General features: G+C 35.4%; 1 protein-coding gene across 1 annotated transcript; it reads left to right on the top strand.

Annotated features, from left to right (window-relative positions):
* The first annotated feature begins 2019 nt into the window (after window positions 1-2019).
* On the top strand, window positions 2020-11292 carry LOC126975840 (lipoyl synthase, mitochondrial). Its single transcript, XM_050823883.1, has 8 exons — window positions 2020-2195; window positions 2280-2472; window positions 3115-3248; window positions 4616-4772; window positions 5810-5867; window positions 6730-6882; window positions 9316-9437; window positions 10570-11292. Exons 1-8 carry the CDS (start codon window positions 2157-2159, stop codon window positions 10803-10805), a joined length of 1092 nt encoding a protein of 363 aa, XP_050679840.1. The 5' UTR covers window positions 2020-2156; the 3' UTR covers window positions 10806-11292.
* Window positions 11293-11858: the final 566 nt, after the last annotated feature.

Genomic DNA, 11858 nt, shown 5'->3' on the forward strand with positions numbered 1-11858 from the left:
TACCTCTACAACATGTCGCTTACGCCTTGGTCATTCCAGCACACCAGTCCACTTGCACAAGATCAGAGTAATAGTTGCTTCCCTGTGTGAATGTGGCTTATATATATTCAAATTTAAATATTTTATTCAAAATAGGATTCAAACTAATAGGTCTGGTCTAGGTCTGAAACTGAGAAAACGGGGCAAGAAACTCAGCTGGCTTTTATTTATAAAAATATGGATTACAATGTAATATCGTACAATAAACATAATGTAGGATCATATTGTAAAAGTATTTGTACATCGCTCAATAAAAGACTTACTAACTCGACTTAACCAAGTAGTAGGTATAACAAGTTTATGGTTGTTCCTCGTGTTAACATTATGATTGTCACAGTTTCTAGAAAATTCGTCAATGTACTTATGCACATAATAATATAGAACATTATCAAGAATATATTGAAAAGCAAGAGTAAAAATGTTTATTTCTTTAATTTTTTCTCTCATTGATCCCTTAGGACCTATGTTATAAATAGCGCAATTAGTCCTCTTCTGCAGTACAAATATTGTACTAATATCGGAAGCGTTTCCCCATAACAATATACCATAAGACATAATACTATGGAAATAACTAAAGTAAACTAGTCGCAGCGTATCGATGTCAGTTAATTGTCTAATCTTTTTAGCTGCGTATGCTCAGAACTAAGCCTTTTCGCCAATCCTTCATTATGGGCCCCAATGCAATTTGGAAGTAAGAGTAATGCTAAGAAAAATAGCAGGTTCCACTGGTTTTACCACCTCTCCGTTTAATTAAATATTCGCATCTACATTTTTGACATTTGGCGCGGTTAATTTATTATATTCAGTATAATGACTATTTAACAATAAGTTATTGGCGCTAAACAAGTACACGATGTCAGATAGGGCATTGTTTACTTCATCATATAAAACTTGGCTTCTTTTCAATTTGAAAATGAGTGAAGTTTTATCCGCAAACAATACTACCTTGTGTTTTACTCCTACAAGGTTAGGTAGATCATTTATATAAATTAGGAAGAGGAAGGGTCCAAGAAAAGACCCTAGTGTATACCGAGAGGAGACCCAGTAGATCTCCTGCCATTCTCATTGACCCTCTGAATTCTGTTATTTAAATATGGTAATATGAGTTCAACACCTGCATCCGTAGTCGAGCGTCTCCTTGTGAAGCCAAATTGTTTTATATGAAGTAACCTTTAAGGTTTAAAGTGAGCAAGCGTTTGTATTGAAATATTTTTTTCAAAATTTTTATTTTGGGTCGGCAGCACCGAAACATAGTGATAGTTATTCGGGTCAGAAGTGAGTCCCGATTTAAATATTGGTGTAATTAATATAACTATATTTCAGAAGTTCAGGAACACACCATGCTCTATTGAGCTATTAAAAACTAGAGCTAGATATGTTGCTAAAGATCTGAAAGTTTTAATTTCTGCAGCACTGAATTTGAATTTTATTTTACATTCTTTAACATTTTCCAAAAGAAGTGACTTAGCAACACTGGTGGAGGAGAGAAGAGTACTTGTGATAGAAACTGAAAAATCAGAAAAAAAATCTCAAAAGCAGAAGCTACTTCCTGTTTAGAGTGGATTTTAGTATTATATTCAAAATTGTAGTCTTCTGCTCTTTCAGATTTCCAGTTAATAACTATCCAAGTCATTTTTATTTTATAATATAATATATAATATGCATTTTTAATTATTTCTAAGTAATAAAGTAATGCAATACGCGAAAAACCTGCCACTTATAAATTATCCAAATTAAAAAATAGTCAAAACTCCCTGCACTTCTTTTCCAATCACCAACCATTCATAACGTGACTTGAATTCCACACGTGATTGCATTGGCGAAGTAATTTGCGCCCTTCTGGTGCAGCCGCGCGCCATTTCACAAAATTGAATTGAATAGAATAGGTAGGTTCTCAACGAGGATTTGCATTTTGGCCTAGACGTTGTACCTAGCAGCTGAGCCATGCATATAAAATGTAAAATTCAAAACAGCTGATTTTGATATTTTGACTTTTGAGTTAGATTCATCTCGCTAAAGTTATTTAAATTTTGATAGATTTAATTAATCATTACACGAAAGAGTTATCGCCACGAAGTGTACATTATGTAAATTATTTTATTCTTACAATTAACACGATGTTTCGTACACACCTAAGGATTTCAGTACCACATAAGGTGCTTTGTGTTCTTTATTTCATGCTAATATTGTTAATTCAATGAATTATAATCGCCATTGCTTAATTTATTTCTTTTTCCAAGCTTCAACGTAATAAGCATACAAGTAAACTAGATGCAATTAGAGAAAAGATCAGAAGTGGACCTAGCTTGGGGGACTTCATTACAGAAGATAGACCAAAAGACTGGAATGACTATGAGGGCAAACTAAAAAGAGAAAAAGGTGAATCAGAAAGATTAAGATTACCACCATGGTTGAAGACATCCATTCCTACAGGTAATAATATATAATACACAAAACCAACTGAATTAATATTGTAAAGGTTTTGTACCAATTGTATGATCTATTAACATCATAAATAAACAGGAGATAGTTGCCGCAATCATCTTGTGTCAGTATCTACGAAGGTAAGGACATCATTTAGCCGCAGATTCTTTCTGTTTCTGGGACCATACCTTTATAATAAGCTACACAAGGTATTATGTTTGTATGGTCTAAACATGTACAAATGTCGGTCAACTGCACACGAATGGCTCCTTTTGCAAGAATACTGTCACACAGAGAGTCTTCTGGAGGTCTTGGATAGTTAGCACACCTATAAACTGAGAACACCCTATTGTACGCATGTTTGCACATACACCCTCTCTCTCTCTCTCACACACACACATTTACCTCTATCCTTTGGAATTTCAAGCTTTTTAGTCACTGTGTAAAAGTGGAATCCTGGTGACCAGTATTACAGGTATTTTATTACCTACCACAGGCACCAGCGATCCACGATGTATTTTTAAGTTTTCGCTATATTGTAAGTTTGGTTGTTGGTGAGAAATAAAAATAAAGTTATTATATATTATTATTAGTTGTAGTAACAAATGCAGTGCTGTTTTCTATTATTGATAATAACTTAACTATTTTCAGGGTCAAAATTCAGTGGTTTGAAACAACAATTAAGGAGCTTAAAGCTAAGCACTGTATGTGAAGAAGCTCGATGTCCCAATATTGGTGAATGTTGGAGTGGAGGCAAACATGGTACTTCCACAGCCACAATAATGGTATGATGTAGTTTTTGTAGTTGTTGTAGAAGGTGTACGCACTTTTTTTGAAGGTACCCATGTCATATCGTCCCGGAAACACCGCACAAGGAAGCTCATTCCACAGCTTTGTAGTACGTGGACGAAAGCTCCTTGTAAACCGCAATGTGGAGGACCGCCACACATCCAGATGGTGAGGATGATATCCTAACTTGTGACGTGTCGTGCGAAGGTGGAATTCGGCGGCAGGAATCAGGTTAAACAGCTCTTCGGAACACTCCCCGTGATAAATGCGGTAGAAGACACACAATGAAGCGAAGTCTCTACGCTACGCCAAGTGATCCAGCCGTTCACAGAGCACTGGGTCCCCGACAATTCAAGCTGCTCTGCGTTGCGCGCGGTCAAATGGATGGAGCTGATACTGGGGTGCGCCACACCAGAGATGAGAGCAGTACTCCATGTGTGGCCGGACCTGCGCTTTGTAGAGCGCTAGTATGTGGGCCGGCTTGAAGTATTGCCGTGCTCTATTAATGACGCCCAGTTGTAAAATTATAACAATCTATAATAATAATATTGACACACTTTCACACAAATTATCTTGCCCCAAACTAGATACAGGCTACACCTGTACTATGGCTACAAGACAATGATATATTTAATACAATATACTTACTTAAACATACTTAAATACATATAAACATCCATGACTGGGAAACAAACATCGATATTCATCATATAATTGATTGCACCTACCGGAATTCGAACCTGGAACCTCTAGCTTAGTAGTCGGGGACACTAACCATTCGGCTATATTGGATGTTGTCAATGTGTTGGTAATCTTTCAAAATCTAAGTAATTCTCCCTTCTTTTTTATAATAATTATCAGCACACAAATATTAGGTTTACATAATGTTAGCTGATCACTCCCACCCATTATAACAACATAATATAAGTATATAATATTATTTATGTTGAATATGGATGTTTATTTGTATTTCAGCATATCATTAACCCCCAATTTGCTAGATGACCTCATGAGATCGGTGACTTTGAACAAAATTGACTGGCTAATCCGAACATTCCGGAGTATAATTATATGTGTGTAAATATTATATTATATATAAAATAAATGTAAAGTCATGGGTAACAGCTAGTTGTAGGTATATGACAATACATTACTATGTATTACCAAACTTAAACGAAGTTATCTCTAAATATGGCATCTAATTATGTGCCTTAATTAAGTTAAATTAAGTGTTCCAAAAAGCAATCTAACAGAATTCTTCACATGCAAACCTGAAACTAAAATTGTGTTTCCTTTTCAATGTAACTTTAGTATTTCCAAAAAAGTTAAATTGAATGTTGTTACTTAAAACTTATTTTTTCAGTTAATGGGAGACACATGCACGAGGGGATGTATGTTTTGTTCTGTTAAGACATCCAAAGCTCCTCCTCCACTAGATCCTGATGAACCATTTAACACAGCATATGCCATCAAGCAGTGGGGACTAGGATACATAGTACTCACATCTGTAGATAGAGATGGTGAGATTTGAACATCTAAGTAATGCTTTACACCAATTAGTCACTCCAATGTCTCCCTTCATAAGATAATAATTATGTCAATGATGGTAATATGTTGTAGATACACAATAGTTTTATCTCCACATAATCCTTAAAGATTTATCTCAAACCCCTGTATACAATTAAAATTTGTAACCAAAGCTTATGGACGATACAGGACTTGAATCGGCACCTCTCAAGTTCCGTCTGAGTGCTCTTACCAACTGTGCCAACCGTCCTAATGACAGATCAAACGTAAATCTTGTTATCTTGCCATTCTCAATTTGTATAGTTAATCCTAGAAGTGAAGGATATCACTTTAAAAATAAAAATTGATTGAATGTCTTTCTTAATATCAATCATTTTGAAATATGAATTAATCTATCCTGTTACTGCTAATTGAAAGACAGGCCGAGCTAGAAGTGATAGTCTTTATGACCACACTAAATCAGCTTAGGATGGTTGAGGTGCAGGCTCGAATCTCGCATTGTACTTAAAAAAGCTCATTCAATAGGCTAAGTGCATAAACAGCCAGTCATCTAAATATTAACAAACAAATAAAAATTTGGACATTAAATTTAAATCTATTCAATATAATAATATGTATGTAAATCAGAATGATGTTGGTTGGATGAGGGCAGCGCAGGACCGATCGTTGTGGAGATCTTTGGGGGAGGCCTTTGTCCAGCAGTGGATGTCTTCCAGCTGGAATGATGATGATTATGAAATAAGAATGACATTGTCTTCTATAAATACTATAATCTTAAGTCTGTATTCCATGAAGGTATATGGTGTTGTTGTCTTATAACAATATTTGTGCACTTATGAAATATTAAATAAGAATTTCAAATTAATCAATATTCATTTGGCTTGTTGTTGATACTAAAATGGCCACCAGTTTCTAGAGCTCACATTGGATACAGAACACATTACAATAATTATTTATGTTAAGAAATGATATAAAAAAATTTAAAACAAGTTCTTCTGAAGTTATTTGAATAATTTCTTTATCATTTCAGATCTGCCCGATGGCGGCTCTTCACATTTAGCTCAAACTGTTCAAGAAATTAAAAAGCAGTAAGTGTGAATAACATCTATTTGTTTAACTGGTCTGGTAAACACAATTTAAATGTTTTGGATTCATGAAATTCGAGAGGTGAGCCCGATCCTTCATAGCTACACACAAAGGTTGAAAGTTGCCTAATGATGTGTTACTCAATTTAGTAACTGGCATCTGCTACACTTCTCTGTGTTATTCATAAACTTGAAGTAAAGTTATCCCAAATTCTTTTATTCGACGTTTTATAAGGATGTCAACACTCTTATGATTCCTCTGGTGGCCATAGTGCAGTGACCACGTGTCAGCAGGCATCAGGTGACCCGAATGTATGCTCTTTGCTCCTCTTCTTAAAAACTTCTATTAATACACTGTTTGTAGTATTCTGTTTAATTAACGCGAGTGTTACACATTTAAATAAAACACTTTTTAAACTACCAAAACGCGCGTAATTGTATTGTATGTGTTTTTACATTACAAGATGATTTGTGACCTTTTTAGACCAAGTAAAACAACAGATATAATGACACGCGTTTGATATTTAAAAAAGTGTTTTATTTAAATACACTGTTTGTAATCATTGGGCCTCAAAATCATTGCTTTAAAACTGAAATTGGACGCAACTCCAAAAAAACATTCCAAACCACAATACAATCACGTCGAAATTGAGTTAAAACACAAATCTGGTCACGTGATTCATATTAACTGACAAAAAATGACAGCCCAACTGTCACTCTTTAAATGTCATCATGACTTGGACCCAACCCACATGTGTGGAAAACACTAATATTAATTAAACTTTAAACACAAATTCCCTAAAATGTGATGTTTTTGCCAAGTAATGTTTTTCAGAATCGAATTGGTAAATTTAACGTGTTGCAGGAACAGTGAGATCCTAGTCGAATGTCTAGTGCCAGACTTCACCGGCAACAGGGAGTGTGTCGCTACGATCGCAAACAGCGGGCTTGACGTGTTCGCTCACAACGTGGAGACGGTGGAGAGCCTTACACCATTCGTCAGGGATCGCAGGGCGGGGTGAGTTGCTCGTTCTATCAACTCTAGATAGCTTGGCAATAGTTATGTTGCTATAGTAAATATGGTGTTGCTTTAATGCCATATTATTTTGTGAATTTTGTTTTTCTAAAAAAAAAAATTTTTTATAGAAATCAAGATTATATTATAACGTGTCCACCATACTAAAAATAATACAAAGAATCCAATTGCAATATTTTTAGTTTGACGCGCTTAGCAAAATAGTCACAATTTCTCGTACAACTCCGAAAGAGCGGCGATATCACAGCGCGAATCTATCACAAATCATGTTTTTTGTTTACAATAACCAAGCTTGCTTATCTAGTAAGCCGAAACATAAACCGCATAATGATACCTCGGCTAATGTAAACACAAGTGGCATCATAAGTGGCCGCGCCGGGTTTGGCGCCAAAACAGCTGAACGGGTGGCGTCTGCGGGCGCGTGGGACTTGAGAGCATAGCTTAAGTTAAATTGTCAAAGCCATATACGTCATATTCCATCATATGTTTAATTTTGTAAATATTGTACCGTCTACAAAATTGATTCATGACCTATTTTGCTGATATTTTGTACCTGAAACAAATACACACACTTGTAGACTATAAAGGACATATTACATAAATATAATTAATTACGTTATTAAATATATGTACTTAGTGATATTTATAACTTAATCTTATTCTAATCTATTACATTTACACAAAATATATAAAAAAGTAGTGCAAACTAGGGACAGGACACATTTAAAGGAAGTTGGATGGGAATGCGAATATTTTGCACGTAAAAGATTATTTTTCAGTTGGTGGACTGTCTGAAGTGAATTTCGACCTACTTGCATGACCTTAACGTGGGTCACTAATAAATTTTCTAAGTAGTACATAGAATCTAGGTGTAAACACAAGAGGTAATCTGATGTTAAATTTAGAAATCATTAATTCTATTGTATTCTTCCAATTGTGGCTTCTGTGGAAGACACACCACAAATTCAAATGCTTTGAGTATTTATCTCCTAAGTTTAACGGTAATGACCGGTGTAAAGTTGATAAAATATTCGCAAAGTTCATGATAACAGGGTCGATCAGCTTTCCTCGCCATGTTTTAGGGAAGATAACGACACATGCAATGCGATTTATACGCGCATGACGAACTCTGATAAGGGAGCTCAACTTATAAAAAAATGTGTTTATATATATCGGCGCAAAAACACGTGGAGTAGCACGTGCGCCGGTTCCTATAAATACTTGAGTCAGTTGTGCTCGGGCTGTCGTACGGTACGGACCTCTCTGGGACGTCGTAACGCTGCCCGTTGAATGAACGAAAGTAATAAAATACCTACTCGTGTAGTTTTCTTTAGAAGAACCAATAAGTGATCTTGAGCAAGATAGCAATTGTGATGTCGACAGTAATGACGTCACACCTTTTAAAAACAATACAAAGGTTCTTTCCTCGTCATATACAATGCTGACGAAATACTTCTTATTAGCCCAGTAGTTTAACTTGGTACGTCGTACTTCCAACAGAAACATTAAAATATATCATAATACTGCTTAGCTTTATAACAAGGCATCATTGTCATACCCAGCTAGTTGCTGTAGAGGAGGCTGTGATATATTTAAGCTGGATATAGTTTCCCATAGTATAATAATATACTCCGCCTGGTATAATCTTCCCGTGACAGCTGGGTCACGTGGTTGTCCTAAGAGTACGTCATCAGTTGCGATGACTGTTCTCAAAACTTTTTTCGAGTGAAACAACGCTCTATAGATGTGAGCGACACGACAATAGCGATGAAATGGCGAGCTGTCAGAATGACACTTGTCAATGCGATGTCTTGCCACTGTGTGTCATTGTATTACCCGAGCAAAATGTATTTTTTAATTAAGTTAAAATCATTATGAACTAATAATTCAATAAATAAAATAATTTAAATCTAAATAGATGAATCACGAGATATTAATTAGTTAAGCTAGTAAGTAATTATTTTATTTTCATTAACTCACTAAGAAAGTACCTAAATGTAGTGAAAAGGACAAGCAATGGTAACCAGTGGGAGGCTCCTTTGCACACGATATCGGCTAGTTTATGGGTACCACAACGGCACCTATTTCTACCGTGAAGCAGTAATGTGTTTCCGTCTCAAGGGCGCCGTAGCTAGTGAAATTTTTGGACAAATGATACTTAACATCTTATGTCTCAAGGTGACTAGCGCAATTGTAATGCCGCTCAGAATTTATGGGTTTTTCAAGAATCCTGAGTGGCTCTGCATTGTAATGTGCAAGACGTATCAGTTTCCATCAGCTGAACGTCCTGCTCGTCTCGTCCCTTATTTTCATTAAAAAAAACATATCGTAACGTAGTCTTAGGCCATCGTAGGAAGAGATTGTAGTAACATGCTTGTGATAAAACCATCCTACACAGTAATGTTTTTATTTTAGATATCGACAGTCACTGAAGGTTCTCGAAACTGCCAAAGAAATCAACCCCGACGTTGTGACAAAGACATCTATAATGCTGGGACTGGGGGAGACCGACGAACAGGTGGAACAGACTATGAAAGGTTTATATTTTTTCTTATATCATTTCGGCTCCTGCAATACAATCCGACTGTTACCCATGTAAGCTCATGTTTAACTTATGTATAGTTGGATCATCAGATTTGCCTGTAGCGAAACATATTAATGCAAATGAGTATTAGCATTCTCGTTAAAAAGACATCCTCTAACGGACATTCCCAATATTCAGCTCTTACTTGAGATTAAAATCGTAACTATCGTTGACTTTTCTGTCCCAATAATCATATCGACGGTAACTCACCTTATCCGTACACGCTGTGTGTCAATTGGACGTCGTATAGCTTACCAGCGATAGAAGTTTGTATGTAAATTTCAATTCACGTGTCCAAATATAAGGCGACAAGAATGACTTATCGGGTATATTGGGACAGCTTCAGATTATTGACAGCTAATTACTGACAGTAGAAGGTAGTAATTTATCTCTATCTGTACATAGTATATTGGGAACGGTCGTTAATCTATTTATAATATTTTTAGGTTTTTAACTAATCTACAGTTCGCTCTACATATAGTCGTTGTGTTCAGTTTTGCTACAACCCCGCCCACTTTCTCTTCATGATATTTTTATTCATCATTTTTTGATAAGCCCGAAACGAACATGTGTGCTGTACTTTCTGAGTTCCTTTGACAGAGTCATATTTCGTTAGGTCCTAACAGAATCAAAATAAAACACTAAAATACATTATTCAATGCCCATCAGCCATACTAACTTCGGCTACGAGTGCACGCACAGAAAAGTATATGGGGATAAGAAAAAATCATGAAAATATAGTAATATTTTCCTAAAAGAAGAAAAAATATGAAGTTTTTTTTAGATAAAAGTAAATTACTGGGCGATTTACAGCCTTACACACCAATACCAACACCTTATTGTTCGCCCTAACCTTAAAAGAGTTGTCGGTCCAGAATAGATTACACTTGCAAGAGACAGAGATTGTCATTGGAGTAGGCCTTTGTCGAAGGACAAGCTGTTGTTGGAAAAACTGATTGTCAGTAACAAATGTATTATTAATTGCAATTTATTATATAACAGCATTAAAGGCTTGTTTTTTTATTATGTGTTATTATAGCTATTTCCAAAGTTGTAAAATGTATGGAAATCTCTGCTGCTTCCAGATCTCCGTTCCTCAGGGGTAGACTGTCTCACCCTGGGTCAATACATGCAGCCCACCAAGCGTCACCTGAAGGTGCATGAGTACGTCTCCCCCACCAGGTTCCAGCAGTGGGAGCAGCGCGGTGCCGAGCTGGGGTTCCTGTACACAGCCAGTGGGCCGCTGGTTCGCTCCTCGTACCGCGCCGGGGAGTACTTCATCACCAGCCTTCTTCACAATAGGAAGGCTAAGAGCGCCTGACGGAACACGTGGCACAAAATATTGCTTTTTGGAATTAGTTCTGTGTCTAACTGATATTGTAGGTACAAATAATTATCTTGGCCGAATGAATATTCGATGTTGATTTTAGTTTTAGTCTTGTAGTTGCTTATTAAAATAAAGTCGTCATTCTTAATTTTACAACGTTTTACAGCTTGTCACAAAATATAGACAAACTTGTGTAACCGATTTTAACACGGTTTTCGCTAATTGGCGTGATTTGTAAGGATGGTTTTATTATGTATATAGAGAATCCCAAAGGATTAACTGTCAAAAGTGTAAATAAAATCAGAATATATATTTTTGTATAGAAATTCGAGTATTTTCCGTGCAAATAGGCTGTCTTATTTACTTTGTGTTTTTATTTTCAATGGCATTTGGCCAAATGGGATCTGAAATTACAGAAATAAATCAATATTATGTTATGTAAATATGTGATAGATATATTATACGGATTGACTTGTTGTTACATGTTGTTTTATTTATGTTTTCACTGCCGCTTAGGGTCTCTCGACAAACTTGTTATTATGAACTGCCCAATCTCGTAAAGCAGGACCTGACAGTAAGAAACCTGAAATATAAATTAAATCAATATTTTCTTTCAAAACTCAACTAATGTTTTAATTTATAAAGAAAAAATAAAAATAAAAAATTCAACCTCCTCGTCGTTCTTGCAGTGTTGTATTGTTTGTAAATAAAATAATCACACTGTATATAAAGTAACAATACTTGTAGTGTTAATATTGAGGGTATTTGTAAGTTATTTAGTTTGTAATGTTGTTCATAAAATTTCTTAGCACCTAAATGTTTATGCTTTTGTTTTGTTTTTTTTTTCTTCTGTCTAATTAATATTTGTATGTAGTTTTAAGTTGTTTCATTTTTCTTTAAAAATATGTAATTTAATTTAAGTAGTTAATTAAGTATTAAACTTTAAATTTAAATAATATAATATGTCATCCGACGACCTTATTGTACACGGTAAAACTCAAATGAGTTTATGTATGTACAATAATATTGTTACCTATAATATGTAAT

This window comes from Leptidea sinapis, chromosome 38, assembly GCF_905404315.1.
Source record: "Leptidea sinapis chromosome 38, ilLepSina1.1, whole genome shotgun sequence".
NCBI classification, from domain to species: Eukaryota; Metazoa; Arthropoda; class Insecta; order Lepidoptera; family Pieridae; genus Leptidea; species Leptidea sinapis.

What these genes read in the sequence shown, in the direction of transcription:
- LOC126975840 (XM_050823883.1), top strand. Translation starts at nt 2,157, where the DNA reads ATGTTTCGTACACACCTAAGGATTTCAGTACCACATAAG. An exon ending in CACATCTGTAGATAGAGATG is followed by an intron (nt 4,773 to 5,809) that starts GTGAGATTTGAA and finishes TTATCATTTCAG; the next exon opens with ATCTGCCCGATGGCGGCTCT. An exon ending in GTTCAAGAAATTAAAAAGCA is followed by an intron (nt 5,868 to 6,729) that starts GTAAGTGTGAAT and finishes AACGTGTTGCAG; the next exon opens with GAACAGTGAGATCCTAGTCG.